This window comes from the organism of the source record quoted next, unplaced genomic scaffold (genome assembly GCF_019419815.1).
Source record: "Pyrus x bretschneideri cultivar Hongxiangsu unplaced genomic scaffold, Pyrus_bretschneideri_v1 Contig3, whole genome shotgun sequence".
NCBI lineage: Eukaryota > Viridiplantae > Streptophyta > Magnoliopsida > Rosales > Rosaceae > Pyrus > Pyrus x bretschneideri.
The window spans coordinates 12,883,283-12,901,318 of record NW_025999612.1 but is presented as its reverse complement, the minus strand read 5'-3'; the positions used below and the strand labels follow the sequence as shown (position 1 = coordinate 12,901,318).

The window sequence follows — 18,036 nt, the reverse complement described above, 5'->3', positions numbered from 1 at the left end:
GATTATATATTAATTAGCATTGAGAGACTAAATTTGGAGTGCCATCCACAACTCCCTACCGACATTATTACTTATATGTACTGTAAACTGTAGAAAACAAACACGAGAGAAAGACTAGATACGGGATATATACAGAAGTTCAAGGTCGAACAGACAACGAGATAGAGATATAACCTGCAAGACACTGTTTATTTGACGAGGGTCAGCATGGAAATCACTCACCGATATACCATCTATGCATACATATGATACTCAAGCTCCCTACTACTGAATCATCACATATATCTCTGTGTGTAAAAGACATTCCAAAAATAATGCTTCAGATTCAATACTAAAAGGAGATGAAGGGAGGGAAATGGTGAGGGAAGGCAAGGAGACTCTTGTCCGCCGGGTTGAGTTTGTATTTATAGATGTTATCGATCTTACCTATCTCTCAGAAGTCAGGGAAGCATGAGTTGTCCTGACATTGACCTTTAGATGTGAATGTGTGTGTGTGTGGGGGCGTGGGGGATGGGGAATGGATGGTGTTGATCTCATCTAGAAAATCAAGGCTAGCTAGCTCGAGTTTGAGGGTAGATGGGATCCCATGCATATTCCTTTACATATTGAAATTGAAAGAATGGTTATTGACAAATTTCTAACACATAACAACATGTGGGGATGGCCTTGAGACGGTAGATGGGAAACTTTTGTATCATCTTGTGCTACCTACCCTCCATCATAATCACCATAATGATATCGAGAACCAAATATAATTAGTGTTATTAATTGTACTTAATTTGATACCAACCACAAATGGGCTTGCAGTTCATTTTGACGTACATAGATGGATTGAGAATCAGATTGAAAGATGCAAATTTGAGAATAAAATCCAAGCTTCTATATTTGAGCTAACTCCATTGTCAAACTTAAACTCGTAACTTATTATTTCGAATAATAAATATGAAGTAGGGAAACAAGTATTGAACTCACTATATATATAGTCTCTTCTCAAATTTAAAAGGAAAAAAAAAAGGCGGAGACCCCATAGCTGCATTGAATATATAATCACTGAGACAGAGAAGAGAAAATATGCTTGTTCGGGTTTTACATGACTGAAATATCTTAGGCTAAACTCCAACCCATAGCCTAAAATCTATAATTCCCCTTCTATTCTCCCCTCAATCCATTCCAACCCAAGTTTTAATTTGGAACTAAAACCCAAAAAAAAAAAGCCAAATTAAGCCCAGGATTTAGGCCAAGATCAGTGGTGGACCCCCACCCACATGGGTGTGTCTCCAAATTGAGCCCAACAACTCTTTTGGTTAATCAACGGCTCACATTCAAATGGGTTGTTGGTTATCCAACGGTCCACATTTAATTTAGTTAGTATTTTTGTTTTATATTTATAAATTTATTGATTCCAACGACTAAGATCGAATATGATCAAATCTAACGGTAAAAAGAAATCTAATGGCCTAAATTTAAATTCAACAGTTAAAATAATTATAAAAAAATATTTAACTCAAAAATCACCCAAAAACTTTATAAATATCTATATATTTGTTGAAAAACATCCACATAAAACTCACTTTTCTCCTACAATTCTTCCAATTTTTCTTTCTACCACCTTCCAAAACCATGTGTTTGTTCATGTGTCTTGTGTTTATACATCTCTATCATGTGTTTCATATTCTTCTATAGTGTTTCATGAGTTTCATGTGTTGGTTTAGTGATTTTTCAATGTTTATCGGAATTTAAATATTTTTAGGTTAAATTGTTCAGAAAATTTATTTAGGATAGTCAACATAATTTTTTAAAAGTTAATTTAAAAAAAATAGCCTAAATTCATTCTTTAATAATCTAGGGTTAAAATTTTAGATCATAAGGGTTAGAACAGAAAAGTTATTTTTAGGTTAAAACTTAAATTTTCTGAGCTTAAAGCTTAGGTTTTAGGCTAAGGGTTGGAGATGGTCTTAGAGAGTTGATGACCTAATTCTTTCTCATCTCTCAACTACTAAAACATATGCCTTTCCCTGTTTATTTGGACAGATCTGACAGAAAAATGAGCTCGCCATTCCATTATTTCCAAATTTGGATGCACATATACATCATCGGTTAAATAAATTACTACAGTAGAAACTAAAAAGTAGAACATGACAAGGAAAAAAACAGTGTGTCCGCTTTAAGCTAAGGGTAGTGCTATTCACACACTCTTTTTTAACTCACCTACATTCTTGTTAATTTTTATCCATTGATCTTCTTCAATTCATTTGATCTGACGACTAGAAATTAAAAGAAATGTGTAAAAAGTAAAAATAAGCGTGTGGATAATACCATCCTAAGATAATATTTGGGGATTGATAATGATTAAATATGGTCTTTTATTCCATAGTTGGGTAGGCCCATAGGACTGATGGGGATCTACTCAAATGTGATGTTGGGTTGTCCCATAGAATTTACATGCTTTTTTCTTTGGAAAATTAGATAAAATTATTATTTTTAAAATTCTATTTGCAGCAATAATCATTTTTTCAGTACGTCATTGATTGATATTTAATTGATATGTCATCAATATTTAATCGTTATATGTTGTCAATATTTAAATGACATGTTGCTGATACATAATTCGATTAGTTTAACAATTCAAATTTGATTTCTTTGCAATTTTTCTTTTCTTTTATTCTTCTCTTTTTGATACATTTAGTTATTATGTTTGGACAAAGAACTTCAAAGTTCCATGCAACTGAAGCTAAATTTGGTAGGCATGCTCTACAAAAAAAATTTGATGGAGAAAATTCAAAAATGACTAAATAATACTGTTCGGGCGAAGATTTCTTCGGATAGGGCTTCTCGGCTCTCAGCACAGCTCCTTAAGGGATTGGCACTTTGAATGTGTAGTCAGGCTCTTGCCCGCCGATGTGCTATAAGAAGAGGACATGGTTAGTTTTGAAAGGTACCTTTGTGGGGCCTTAGGTATAGGCCTTGAAACTCGCAATCAAAACTAACCAAGTGCTAGGCGTGCCACTGCTATCTCAGTATAGCAGATGTAGAACAAGATTGTGTTTAGTCGATTACTTGCGTCCTAAGTTACTCGGACTTCTTGCTATCAAAGGATTGTCGTGGATGGGTTAAGTTCACATTAAGTTCTTTTTCTTGCATTGTGACTAAGGACTTTCCGTTCATAATCTTGTATATTCGAATGAGGGGAGTCTAGATCCCTTAAGTCATTTGTTTGGTTCTTGATTGATTTTAAATGAAAGCATATCCATTAAGCTGACCAGATCCAAATCCAAATGAGACTCTTAAAGTAGGAACATAGATGGATATGACTTGAATACATGCTGGAGAATACATTAAGCAGTAGATCTATTATCTTAGAAAACACACAAAGAACTTTAAGCAAGATTTCAACTTGTCGGGCAAGGTTGAATTTCTTGCAATCACTTCTCTTTGAGTTTACAGAGGTTTCTATGCTAAAAAGAGATGGATGGTAAACCAGTTTACACAAGAGAATCGATACTACACCACTAGGGGTGATAGCAGAGCTTTAAATTAGACAAAAAATAGCTTTTGTGAGGGAGATATCCTGAAAAAGGACTGAGATCTGGGCTGATTATAGCTTTTGGATGCAAATCTGGCTTGAGAGCAGAGTTTGTATGTTTGTTTGTTTGATTGGTTGAGTGTCCTTGTCTCTGGGGCCTCTTCCTCCTTTTATAGGTAGATTAGCCCGGCTGCAATGACTTTGCTCTTGCCCAAAAACACTTGGAGGGTAGTGAGTTATCAACTTTTTACTTGTATTGCCACTGAAAAGTGCTTTTTGGCTGATTGTGAGTTAGTCCCCATCACTTGACGTTCAAATCATAGGCACATGCCCTATGCATTAATGGGAAGGCGCCAATTTGTCTCTGGGCTTGATTCTTGGGCCTCGAGCAAGTCTTCCTTTAATTGGTATCTCTGGGCTTCCACACATTTGCAGCCTAATGTTCAAATATTAACCCAAACAAATACATTTGAGATCGAGAGCTATGAAAGTACTTTGGCTTAGTGTCCTTGTAGTATATTTGTAGTGTTTGAGTAATAGCTTTGTATTCATTGAGTAATCCATTGTAAGGTGTATTTTAACAGTTGAATATAAAGTTCTTTGAAACATTGAAAGTCTTTCATCCAAACACTGCTCTAATCATTTTAAGTTCAATCCTTTATTGATAAAACGAGAAGCCTGAAGCCTCAGGTCACAACTGAGAAAACTGAGAATACTACTAGTTTAAATATATATGTCAAGAGCTGGGGAAAACGAAAATAGTACTAGTTTAAATGTTAATGACCTAATTAAATTTTAGTAAGATATGACGAGCTATAAAGAGTAATCTGCATGTTGAATGGTAGATAGAAGTAGTAGTTAGCGCACAAGAACTCATGCATATACCTCCTCGATCTGCTTCGTCAAGGGTTATATGACATGCATGAAGTGGTAACAACTACCAATGTGATTATTATGAACTAATCAAGAAACTTTATGTCTGAACAAAGATTAACATATACGTACACAACTTCCCTTGAATTCCTGGTGCCACATTTCTCAGTACTGATAAATTAATAAATAATTAATAAATATTGGGTAATGCGGACCTTGCGCTGCAGCAGGTTTGCAGATATTGGAAACTGAAATAACATTTTAATGGGTTTTAATCATTGTCGGAATGAGTAGTTGATCCGACTGAGAACTTTTTTGGATTCGGTGTTCCTAATAGTTTAATTATATATTAATTAACGTCTTAAGTTAATTACTGAGTTGTGGGTTTTGTTCCACAACCACCACATCAGCAAGGATCACAAGTGGCGAAGCTACGTGAGGGCGAGGAGTGGCGGCCGCCCCTCCCCACGCCGGAAATTAAGTTCAGGAGAGGTGGTTCCGCCCCTCCAATCTCGTCGGAAGTGATGAAATTTCGTGTGGTTTTCTGGCGTTTGGAGTTTCCCTGCTCTATCGTACCACAGGCTGATCGCGAGCTCTTTTTTTCCAAAAAAAGAAATACCTAAGCCAAAGATAGGAGGAACAAAGATTTGCATTTTGAAGCTTCTGCAAACGGAAAGGTTCTGACGAAGAAGAAGAGAAAGGAAGAAGAGAGAGACTTTCTCTCTCTCCCAGCCCACCCCACGTGCAATTACAATTTGTTTTTTGTTTTTTAACTAGTGGCCAATCAATTTGTGCCACCTAACTTGCTATTACTTATTTATATTGAAATTTGTTTTGTTTTTTAATTATTCTCCAATACATTTGACAACTCTTCCAGTATTTTTAAGCCACTTATTTGGCACTGTCATTTATCTTAAAATTCACTATAAAATTATACGAGCTTCAAAAAATATTTTGTAAAATATTATGAACTTGTAATTATTTGTTTTTTTTTTCTTACCATCAAATTCAACAAAGTAATAAAGAAAATTTGTTAATATTTTATATTTTATAATCAATTTTTTTTCGGATATTATATGGTGTACAATTAATAGACAATTATTTATACGTTATATAATAAATTTGTTCAAATTTGCCTAGGTCCTTGCCTAAGTGTAAAGTCATGTTCACCGTCCGATTAGAGCTTAGCATCTTTTTAAACTTTGCTAATTATACAGTTAAGTAATAGGACGATACAACAAGAAACGGTGCTAAATCATCCTTCAAATAATATTGTTGTTCAAACCCAACTTCGACTATTTTGAGTAGTCCAAATCCTCTTGAATATTTCGGTTAGTGCAAATTCTCCTATAAATATTACAGGTAGTTCAAATAATCTTCTTGCAAATCCTGGACTTAGACCTTGAATGAATGTTCACATTTTTCCAGGACCCTAAACTTTTAAATTTCACACCTCTCCTCGAAATTTCTGGCTTCGCCAAACCCTAGTCGAATGCTTTTGCATACTAATTATCCGTTTGTCTTCTTCTCTATTGTCAACGAAGTTTACTTAGGAAACTAGATTATAATCCCTAAATAAGATATGTTTTTCATTAAAGTTGGGTGTAAGATTAAAAACTGATTTTGGTCATTTGACTTTATATATCACCTAAAATTTAGCTAATAATTATTAACTTTTGTTTTGTTTTATTTTTAGTATTATAAATAGAATATTTTTACTTCATTTGTATTCGGTATGGGTACAAAAATTGCTTAAGTGGTAACAGTACATATATGTTTATATGCATGTATATATATGTATACATAATTTGTGTACCTGTACATATGTACATAAATATATGCACCTATATATATTTGTGTATCTATACATATGAACCTATGTATATATGTTATATATATATGAACCTATGTATATATGTTACCTATATATATGCACCTATATGTACATTTGTGTACCTATACATATGAACCTATGTATATATGTACCTATATATATATATGCACCTATATATATGTACCTATGTATATATGTACCTATATATATATATATATATGCACCTATATATGTGTACCTATATATATGCACCTATGTAAATATTCATGTACCTTTATAATGTATATTGTTTATTGTGTCTGTATATTAATTTATTTGTTTGGTTTCGTGATTGTATGTATAAATTTTTATATAGTTTAATTCTCATTAGCAAAATGATTTAAAAAGTCTTTCATTTTCAATTACTAAATTTGATATGTAGAAATAAAAATTTCTATTTTTAAGGATTTATTGATGATTAAATTAGGTATTTAAAAAAATAATAAAAGTGGGCAGGGGTATTTAATATGATTGATAATGAGTTTTAAAATTAGGCACTAAAACTAGATTTATAAAAGCATACCGGTTATGATGAAAAAATAATCTGCTTTAGGTCCTTAAGTCTAAATGCCCCAAGTTTATTCAATGCTTATGGCTTTTGCACTTCTTTCTCAGTGTAGTAAATTTCTAATTACTGTACTTCCTGAGCACTGAGAAATTTGGCTTTTGCACAACCCGAGTCGTTCATTTTTTCTGCATACAAGAATCTTTTTGCCTTCTTCTCTACTGTCAACGATGCAAAAAATTTATTCAATTGCTGCTCACTTTGAAGAAAATTGAGATTCTATCATAAAACTAATTAATAATATAAGAGTAACCTAACTTCTTATAAACTTTTGCATAGTTTGATCACTCACCGATAAAACTTTAATTGTGTCACATCCCGGCCCGGGCCCCCATCACAACCGGGGCCCGGGCTGGGATGTGACATTGGTATCAGAGCCTATCCTTGGCCGGAAGTGTGCCGACGAGGACGTCAGGCCCCTAAAGGGGGTGGATTGTGACATCCCACATCGCCCAGGGAAGTGATCCTTAAATGTATATTCCCATCCCTACCTAGCACGAGGCCTTTTGGGAGCTCACTGGCTTCGGGTTCCTTAGGAACTCCGAAGTTAAGCGAGAAGAGGGCTAGAGCACTCCCAGGATGGGTGACCCTCTGGGAAGTTGCTCGTGAGTTCCCAAAAACAAAACCGTGAGGGAATGGTAAGCCCAAAGCGGACAATATCGTGCTATGGTGGTGGAGCGGGCCCGGGAAGTGGTCCCACCCGGGCCGGGATGTGACAGATTGGTATCAGAGCCTAACCCTGGTCGCGTGTGTGCCGACGAGGACGTCGGGCCCCTAAGGGGGGTGGATTGTGACATCCCACATCGCCCAGGGGAGTAATCCTTAAATGTATATTCCCATCCCTACCTAGCACGAGGCCTTTTGGGAGCTCACTAGCTTCGGGTTCCGTAGGAACTCCGAAGTTAAGCGAGTAGCGCACGAGAGCACTCCCAGGATGGGTGACCCACTGGGAAGTTGCTCGTGAGTTCCCAAAGACAAAACCGTGAGGGAATAGTAAGCCCAAAACGGACAATATCGTGCTACGGTGGTGGACCGGGCCGGGGAAGTGGTCCCGCCCGGGCTGGGATGTGACAATTCACTTCCCGGGCCCGCTCCACCACCATAGCACGATATTGTCCGCTTTGGGCTTACCATTCCCTCACGGTTTTGTTTTTGGGAACTCACGAGCAACTTCCCAGTGGGTCACCCATCCTGGGAGTGCTCTAGCCCTCTTCTCGCTTAACTTCGGAGTTCCTAAGGAACCCGAAGCCAGTGAGCTCCCAAAAGGCCTCGTGCTAGGTAGGGATGGGAATATACATTTAAGGATCACTTCCCTGGGCGATGTGGGATGTCACAATCCACCCCCCTTAGGGGCCCGACATCCTCGTCGACACACTTCCGACCAGGGATAGGCTCTGATACCAATCTCAGTTTCCATAACTAAACCTGCCCACGAGTCGGAACCACCTAAAGTGGTCTGTACGATAAGCCTGGATGTAAAACATATAAACGCTCTAGTGCTACGATCACATGAAGGCTGTGCGAATAATCGCGGGTCACCTACGAGTCGGAACCACCTACAGTGGTCTGTACGACAAGACTGTGCACCTAACTTGGATCCAAGCTGAGCGTGTGGTGCGGGAGGTGAACAACACGTGAAGGACTGTGCCCTACTCTGGGCGGGAGCACTAACACCGGGGGTGCAGGTTATGAGCTCTTTAATCATCTCTAACCACTATTTAATGCGATTGTTAAATAACGCTTACCTGACACTTACCTGTGCCTCCACAGCACCATTATATATATAAATGACATATGCATAATGAATATATAATTAAACGTATATACCAATTATATAAAAAGAACGGCATATAACAAAGCATTTATACTAATTTCTGGGAATGCTCACGCGCGCTACTCGCTTAACTTCGGAGTTAAATTGTCACATCCCGGCCCAGGCGGGACCACTTCCCGGGCCCGGTCCACCACCGTAGCACGATATTGTCCGCTTTGGGCTTACCATTCCCTCACGGTTTTGTTTTTGGGAACTCACGAGCAACTTCCCAGTGGGTCACCCATCCTGGGAGTGCTCTCGTGCGTTACTCGCTTAACTTCGGAGTTCCTACGGAACCCGAAGCCAGTGAGCTCCCAAAAGGCCTCGTGCTAGGTAGGGATGGGAATATACATTTAAGGATCACTCCCCTGGGCGATGTGGGATGTCACAATCCACCCCCCTTAGGGGCCCGACGTCCTCGTCGGCACACACGCGACCAGGGTTAGGCTCTGATACCAAATTGTCACATCCCGACCCGGGGCGGATCACTTCCCGGGCCCGCTTCCACCACCGTAGCACGATATTGTCCGCTTTGGGCTTACCATTCCCTCACGGTTTTGTTTTTGGGAACTCACGAGCAACTTCCCAGAGGGTCACCCATCCTGGGAGTGCTCTAGCCCTCTACTCGCTTAACTTCGGAGTTCCTACGGAACCCGAAGCCAGTGAGCTCCCAAAAGGCCTCGTGCTAGGTAGGGATGGGAATATACATTTAAGGATCACTCCCCTGGGCGATGTGGGATGTCAAAAATTGTCCTCACATTCTCACAAGTAATTGTAGCATTTGCAACTTTTTTTTCCCATTGTAGTAGATTTTTATATTTGCTGGCAGTACTTCAATGACTCGAGAACTTCATCAGTACTAACTACTGCACAACGATAGGCCCTCACCAATTCTCAAAGCTTTGTATGTTAGATTGACACTATCGGCCCTAAACCCTAAACTTTGCTTTTTGGTAATGAAGTTTTTATCCAACTTTGTGCATGCAATACTTTTTTTTTTCTGAAAATATAAGTACACCTCTTGAAATTCAATTATCTTTAATTAAAACTCATCATGATAAATTTCTCTAACAAAAACCCAATGACTAGACTCCAACTAAGTAATATCCATAATTAAGTTTGACTTGGCAAAATTTGTATTTTTGGATGTCTAAATTACCCCTAGTAACACTTACTTTGGGTCTCTCACTTATTATCTACATTTATTTTACATTATTTCCTTCAATTAAATGTTCAAATACCTTATGGGGATTTGGAAAAAAATTTAAATGTCATGATTCCTATGCATTTAATAGCAAAAATTTACATGATACCAATGTTCCTTATATAGTTGTTTTCACCTGATGCTAACAGGTAAATTAGTATATCCTACAATATAAAAAAATTTATTTTATTCAAAATTATCAATATTGTAAATGTAACTTAGGTAAATTATTTTGCACAACATATATAACAATATAAGTTCCTAGTAAATTATGTAATGATACATGCAAAATAATTTACCGACAAAAAAAATAAATATTTTTTATTCAAAATTAATTAAATACCAATATTTTGCAATATATATATATATATATATATATATATATATAAAAATTTACCTACATGCAAAATAATTTACCTACAAAATAAAAGAATGTCAATTGATTGCACACTATATAATAATTACAAAATGTGGCTAGTATATATGTAATATCACATGAAAAATAATTTACCTACAAAATAAATAAATATTTTTAGCCAATTGATCCAAATTAATTAATTACATATTATTTTACATAAAAATATAGATAAATTATTTGTACGCATATATCTTATTTTAACAAAATGTGTCTAATACATACATGCAAAATAATTTACCTACAATGATTGTCAAACAAATAAAAAAAATGAAACATATGATGGTAAGAGAAGTATAAAGTAGATAATTTTATAATAATAAAGCACTTATTTCTCACAATTATGGTGAATAATTAAATTCATTAACATAATTAGAGTGTTGTGGCACAATTGTAAATGGTTTGAAAATAATAGGTATTTATTTGTTTATATGGCAGTCTACTTCAAATTTGGGTTTTATTTGGATGTTTAAAATGAGATGGGTTTTTGTCAAGAAAATAAGTGTTGCATGGATTTATATCTAAAGAATTTTTTAGTTACTTAACCCTTTTAAGGGTTGGTTTTCCCTTTCATGCCTTTCATGATATTAAGGGTGGTTTTCCCTTAACAATTGTAATAAATGTTGATTCTTCACATATTTAATTTATTTCAATCATGTTGAAGATGAAGATATATATATATATATATATATATAGAGAGAGAGAGAGAGAGAGAGAGAGAGAGAGAGAGAGAGAGAGAGAGAGAGCGCGCAGAGAGATGCATAAGCTATGGAGTTCTAGAAAAACAGAGCAGTGGTAGTACACCATCAGTGAGAGCAACTATAACGTATAATAAGGCCATGGAATCAAATTAATTAGGTAATTTAGGTTATAAAATTTGAGTTGGAATGGTGGTTACAAATTAGGGTTTGGTCTATGCACGTGGGTGGCCGAAACGAGACTTATTCACCAACATATTCAACTACCAATTAATACGGTAATGGACAAAATTTGAGAAGAATCCCTAGCTTAGCGCCTGCAATTTTAAACCTGGGCATGCAGTAGGTCTACCACATGCGTGTAAATTCTATATATGAGCTTCCGCCCTTTACTTGCATGATATGTGCTTGATGCATTATGATCCATAAACAAAAAAATATATATATATATATATATATATATGTATGTATGTATGTATTTATTGTCCTTCAACACCATCAATACTCCACAAAACTTCAACTGCACGTGATCTACCTATCTTGTACATTTCGTAGTTAGCTAACTACGATATTACTAGCTAGTGGTACTTCTACATTTATCACATTTTTTGTATCATATTTGTACCATCTTTCTCATAAAGTTAAGATCAACCAACACATGCGAATCACATTTTTATTAGAAGGATGGTGCAAATGTTGCAACATCATTTTTTATTACCCGACGGCGCATACGAGTGGTGACCTCTTGTGGTATGTGTGGGGCATGATGATGAAATGGAGGATCACTTATTTTCAGGTGTGAATTTAGTCTAGTTCTTTGGTTTTGCTGCCCTCTCCAGCTTGATTCCATGGCGTTAATTTGGGGGATCTGACTTTCGTGATGGATGGAACAAGATGAATGAAAGGTTCAAAGATGAGGAGAGAAGTGAGGAGATATTTCAAGAAGTGGTTTTTGTCCTATGGAGAATTTGCAGAAGTAGAAATGCTGCTGTCTTCAAAGGAGATTTGAAAAACCCAATGGAGGCCATGGTGATTTTAAGACAACACCTTCAGGAATATAGGAATGCTCAACCTACCAAAAAGGTGCTGACACCAATTGGTCAGGCCGTTTTAGAGGATGAATTTGCTGGGGCAAGGGTGCGATGGAGGAGGCCTTTATTTGGTACGTTGAAGGTGATTTGCGACGGGGCTTGGAGTGCGAAGACAATGCGGGGAGGTTATGGATGGGTTATGAGGGACTTTGCAGGTATACTGAAGATGGCGGGAGGGGCGGGAGGCTGCTTTTTCAATAATGCTGCGGTGGTGGAGGCAGCTGCAGTTCGTGCTGCGCTGATTTTCTACTGGGAACAAGGATGCTCGAAGGTTGAGATAGAGTCTGATGCTCAATCTTTAGTTAAGATGATCAATGGAGAGGTTTCTACGGATGCTACTTTCGACTGTAATTTATTCTTAACCCCTCAACTAGAGGAGGTAAAGTTTCTGTTTGTCCCGCGGAGTGGCAATATGGTTGCTCGTGCGGTTGCTTCACATACGCCCGGCGCATGTTTTTAGCTTTTTATGTGTTTTTTATTTTTTATTTTTTTTTTATTTTAAATTCTTTTGTCTTTATCATTAAATAAAATTAGTGAATGATTTATAATTAAAATATAAAGATTTGAAAGTTCTTTTTATTAATTTATTTTATTTTATATTATATGTAAGGCAGCTAGGCGATATTCGCCTTGTGAGTCACTGATCACCAGAAATTTACTTGAGGTCAAGCACACATTGATTTTTGTAATTTTTTTTGTGCAATTTTATATGTAATATATGTTTCTCAATCGACCGGCCTTCTCAACCTTGTAATATTCAGATATATAGAATATTAACTTAGATTTTCGCCAATTGGCAAGTCTTTCGCTGGGGATATTGTGGTCTACAACATGAACTGCAGCTCCTGCCTTATCTACTTGTTGCCTGAAGTGTCACGTGTCAGTCATATAAAAAGAGTAAAGGCTTGGTTTCTTGTATCACCATAAATAATATAAAATTCTCGTTTCAATACAAACAAAATAATAACCTAGCTACCTTAGTTTGAACAGTAGCTAAATTCTCTGTTGTATCACCTGACATAATCTATAAGTCGTGATGAATTGTTGTATTCTTAAGGCATGTGTATACGCAGACACGTATGGACTTGGTTCGGTATCATGGCCGGGCATATGTACTGGCGTCCACAGTAGTCGACCTGCAACTGCAACTAGATTCATTTTAAAGAAACTAACCAAAAGTTTAAAAAAAAAAATTTACTTTTGATGAAAAAATAACAAATAAAGGTATACTGAATAGTACCAAGAAAAAGTAAAAATATGATTTTTCATTAAAAATAAATAGTACTATGAGCGTTTCGTTAAAAATCTCTTAATTTTACTGTTCCACCTATAGTTAGAACTAATTCTTTTGATAAAAGAGGAAAGTGGCATAAAAATTAACTGAGTTACAAATTTCTGACATTAATTAGTTAAAAGTTGAATAACTTTTCACTTTTTTACATTAATAGTTAGGAATGTGAGTGTAACTGTAAGCTATTTCGTAAAATCTACAAGTTACGCAATCATAATCTAATAAAACATTTATTTGAGAAAACCTTGGAGACAGCATAGCAAGAAATGCGTCCAGCTAACCACATTCTTAATTTCTCTCTCAAGTCTCCATTTACATAACTATTGAACCAACTAATTCTGCTTTTTTGCTAGTCCTATTTAGCATGAAAAAAACTATCTCTAGCTATTAAAGATTTGAACTATGACTAAAGAGAAACTCAGCTAATTAAGACTTATTCAGTATCCGAATGAACTTGGAGGGCCAATCGTGATATCAAGATTGAGGTCAGGCAAACCACAGCAGCTTGTGTTGCTTTCCAGGCCACTGGTAGAATCTGACAATGGTTTAATTTGATCAGAGTCTTTATCCCCTTGAGAATCAACAGGTTCAGAGGGATAATTTACTTGTCTGGAGCCAAATGATGATTTTGTAAGGCCAATATTGTGTGTGTGTCCTATGCGATGGTTATTGGGGTCAACTCCCATTTGTATTAGTTTTCTCCTTAGATGAGTGTTCCAGTAATTCTTCACTTCATTGTCAGTTCGTCCCGGCAATCTTCCAGCAATTAACGACCACCTATTTGAATTGTACAAGTATAAATACATGATCAGTATATAGTCCAGCAATTGATACTTTAATTAGTGAATGAAGAAGACCTACCTACCCATATATATGGCTATATTTAGGGACCCTCAAATAACTATTTGATTTTTTGGAAACTGAAAACCAAATCTACATCCCTTAACTATTCAACTTAACGTATATATACACACATTTCCATATATATGTATATTATTGGATAAGTATGATTTGCTATGTCAGCAGTGCCACATGTGCAACAATAACTTCTGTCTTAAGCCAATGTATTTGAGCTGTTAGTAAAAATACTATTTTCCCTCCTTGTATATCGGTTAATTACTATGTATTCTAAAAAATATAGTTAATGAGAAATATTGAAGTTTGCCCTCTTTCTTCTTTGTTAAGCGTTCTTCTTCAATTCATTGAGATCATATTCTGAGATGGTGATGGTTAAGATATATATGTGTGTGTGTGTATGAAGAAGAAGTTATGCAATAGAAAGGAGCATGCATTATCAATTAGGTTTTCGTTGCAGTTTATTCAGATTCTAACAAATGTACAAGGTTCCAATGAGAAAAAGTGAGACCTTTTGAAAATTATTTTGCCCCCTGATATTCCACCCTATCAAAATATTCCCTTTTTCCATTTGCTGCTGGGAGTTTTGCAGAAATACTACTACTGCATGTCTGTGATAGAGAGGTGATTATCTTTTATTCAAAATTTTCCCTTTTTTCTTCATTTTCTCAAATGTTATCAACATATTGTATAATATAATTTTATAAAAGATGCCACGGGCAGTATACCTGTTTCCAAGAAGTGCATGGAGCCTGATGATTAGGTCCTCTTCATCTTCACCAAAGTTGCCACGTTTCACGTTTGGCCTTAGATAATTTACCCATCTTAATCTACAGCTCTTTCCACAACGAAGCAAGCCTGTACCATTATTAATTTCAAAATATGATCAACAATTAAAATTAATGAAAAATAAGGAACCATAATAATAAATATATGTATTATATAAATATTTTTCAAGCAACAAATTGTAAGTTCTAAATTAATTGAGAACTGCATGAGTATGTGTGTATGTGAGTGAATTTGTGCATGTTAGTGCTTTTTTTTTCTTTCTTACCAACAATATTACTACTCTAAATTACATTAAGAGAGGAAGATGGTTAAGTCCAAGAAGCAGTGGGGTGTAAAAACAAAAACCCTAAGAACCTCAATCCACGGGAGCAATCCACTGCTTGAACATGTTTTTGGTTGATTGGGTTAATTTTGTAAGTTCGTTCAAGAGGAAGTGCATGTATACCTGCAGCAAGTGGAAGGGAACGCCAGATTCCTTCACCATTTTTTTCAACATATTGAGTGAGCTTCTCATCTTCTTGCTTCGACCATGCTCCTTTTTTCGTCTTTCTCTTCTCACAGCAAGGTTTCCTCATTACAATAGTAATATTGAAGTTCTTACAGCAAGTGCACAGAGAGAGAGAGAGAGAGAGAGAGAGAGAGAGAGAGAGAGATCACTCAAGGTGCCCAAGTGAAGGGGGTAGAGAACTATATAACAGAGTTTTCCGACTTCGCTTGACTTACAGTTGTGAAATTTAACTACACTTCATCTGTCGAGGGTTTGGTGTGTGTGACGGTGTCTGGTTCTACTTCAAAATGTGATATTACTATGTCTTTGACACATTTCCAAATACGAAAGGCCTTCATGTTAATTAAAAAGTGAGTGTAAATGACATTGGAGACTCCATGATATTGCGTATACTTAGTTTGTTCAACTAAAAAAATAAAAACAAAGCATTTTTTCTATTCAATAACTGTGGTACTACATGATATTTGTTTGAGATGAATTTTATGATGAGAGAAGGAATCTTGCATTGCATGTGTTTATAAGTAGTTGGGCTATTTCCCATACTGCCGTTTGATTTTATGGTGGAACTTCAATTTCTTCATGGTACCAGAGCAGGTTGTCCCACGTGTTAAATCCAGTGGCCGCACGTGCTCCATGTCACCCCATTTGTGTTGTTCGCATGTTTTAGTTGAAAATTCACCACATGTGAGGAAACATGTTGAGATGAATTCCACATTAATTGATGAGAAAATGATCTTAAATAGGCCTATAAGTAATTGGGCACTACTCCCCATATTAATTGTCAATAAATTTTATGATAAAACCTTAATTTCTAATGTACTATGTGGACTTAAAGTTAATAATACATGGCCTAAACATTGTTTATTAATGAAACAGATCAACTCAAATCTCTGCTTGGTCACTTCATCTTTGATGCCCACGTAATTAGTATTTTTAGTGGATGAGAATACTCCGTCTCTTTTTGTCTCTGCCTGCATACAAATGGATTTTGAACGAGGAAACCGAAGAGAGAATCCTCGCCCATTTTTTGTTGTACATTCATAAGTCGGTACTACTGAAACAAAGGGATGGATTATGATAAAAATATAGAAACACAGAAACCATGAGGGAGTCTAGCCAACAAGTCTCATAGTCCACTGGGAGTTGAATGGTAGATACGCTGGTGATCTTTACGGGTAATTTTCATAGGCCACACGTGTTCCTGCTGCGATTCCCAAGTGTACCAACATTTGACACCATTTATAGAATGAATGAAAATGAATAACTTTTCAAGAAAGGTCAACGTAAATATATATCGAAAAGCCCAAACTTTAGATTTCATCAGTGACATTTAAAGGTTTAGAATACCAAGCAAAACTGGATTTCAGATTCTGGCCGAAGAAAATGATAAAATTTTCAAGCATACAAATAGTAGGCATGGGCAAACCCTAAATCATATTATATTCATCGAACTTTATAGTCATAATTTTTTTATGAGGTATTTATTAATTTACCCTCTGAACTTGTAAGGATTGGCTAATTTCCCCCCTCAACTCTCACAATCAGTCAATTTGCATCCTAATGTTAATTTTTTTAATTTTCCATCTATTTTTCCTTTGTAGGTATCTGCATGACTGCCTTTAAAGGGCAAAAAAGCCATTTTCCTACACCTTCTATCTTCTTCCTTTTCAAACTTTCTCTTGTACCTTCTTCCTTTTCTCTAAGCCGAGACCATGATTGCTGCCAACGCCTCCCTCCTCCACTGTTTGCAGCCCCAGTCCATTTGATATGCTGCTTTTGCAGTTTGCAGCTGCCCACACCTCGTTGCCTCCTCTCTCATCCTCGTCTACCTCTGTTAAGGTGTAGGGAAACCTACTTAACAGAAAATGACAGTAGAGTGCAAATTGACTTTTTTTTGCCCTTCAAAAGCAGTCATGCGGATACCTACTTAATGGAAGAATAGATGGAAAATTAAAAAAATTAACAGTAGGTGCAAATTGACTAATTATGAGAGTTGAGGGGGCAAATTGGCCAAAATTAAAGTTGAGTGGGGAAGTTGACTAATTATGAGAGTTGAGGGAGGAAATTCGCCGATGATCACAAATTCAGGGGTAAATTGATGAATACCTCTTTCTTTATTATGTTTATTATGTTGTTGCATGCATACCCAGGTCTTTCTTCTTTTTCTTCCCTTTTTTCTTCAGACTGTATATGCATGCACGGGTTTACAAGGAATATATAGTTATTTCAAATTGGAAAACATATTTGTTACTGCAAATATATATAATTTACCAGAGTGTAGAGTTTGTAGAGAGTAGGCATGAACGAAAGGAATTGAGTTTTACTACTTTGTTTTGGGATGTATGAGCAAACTTATCACATTCAAGAAAGTAGTGTGCCTCTAACAAAGACAAATTTTGAAATTGTGCTATTTCCATTGTGCCCTTAGGCCTTAGCGCAATTGTATTGTAGCGTCAAATTTTTTTTTTTTTTTTTTTTTTTTGGATTAAGTACCTAAAACCTCACAATCTTTTAGTATCATTTCAAATTGGTTTCAAT

General features: G+C 36.1%; 2 protein-coding genes across 2 annotated transcripts; one reads left to right on the top strand and one right to left on the bottom strand.

Annotated features, from left to right (window-relative positions):
- Nucleotides 1–11,858: 11,858 nt before the first annotated feature.
- LOC103940032 lies at nt 11,859–12,515 on the top strand. Its single transcript, XM_009350108.2, has one exon. The coding sequence runs from the start codon at nt 11,859–11,861 to the stop codon at nt 12,513–12,515; it is 657 nt and encodes a 218-aa protein (XP_009348383.2).
- A 1,034-nt stretch (nt 12,516–13,549) lies between these two features.
- Nucleotides 13,550–15,635, bottom strand: LOC103939452 (MYB-like transcription factor 4). Its single transcript, XM_009349547.3, has 3 exons — nt 15,436–15,635; nt 14,930–15,059; nt 13,550–14,123 (listed from the first exon to the last, which is right to left on the bottom strand). The coding sequence occupies exons 1-3, from the start codon at nt 15,563–15,565 to the stop codon at nt 13,784–13,786; spliced, it is 600 nt and encodes a 199-aa protein (XP_009347822.2). The 5' UTR covers nt 15,566–15,635; the 3' UTR covers nt 13,550–13,783.
- Between the last annotated feature and the right edge of the window lie 2,401 nt (nt 15,636–18,036).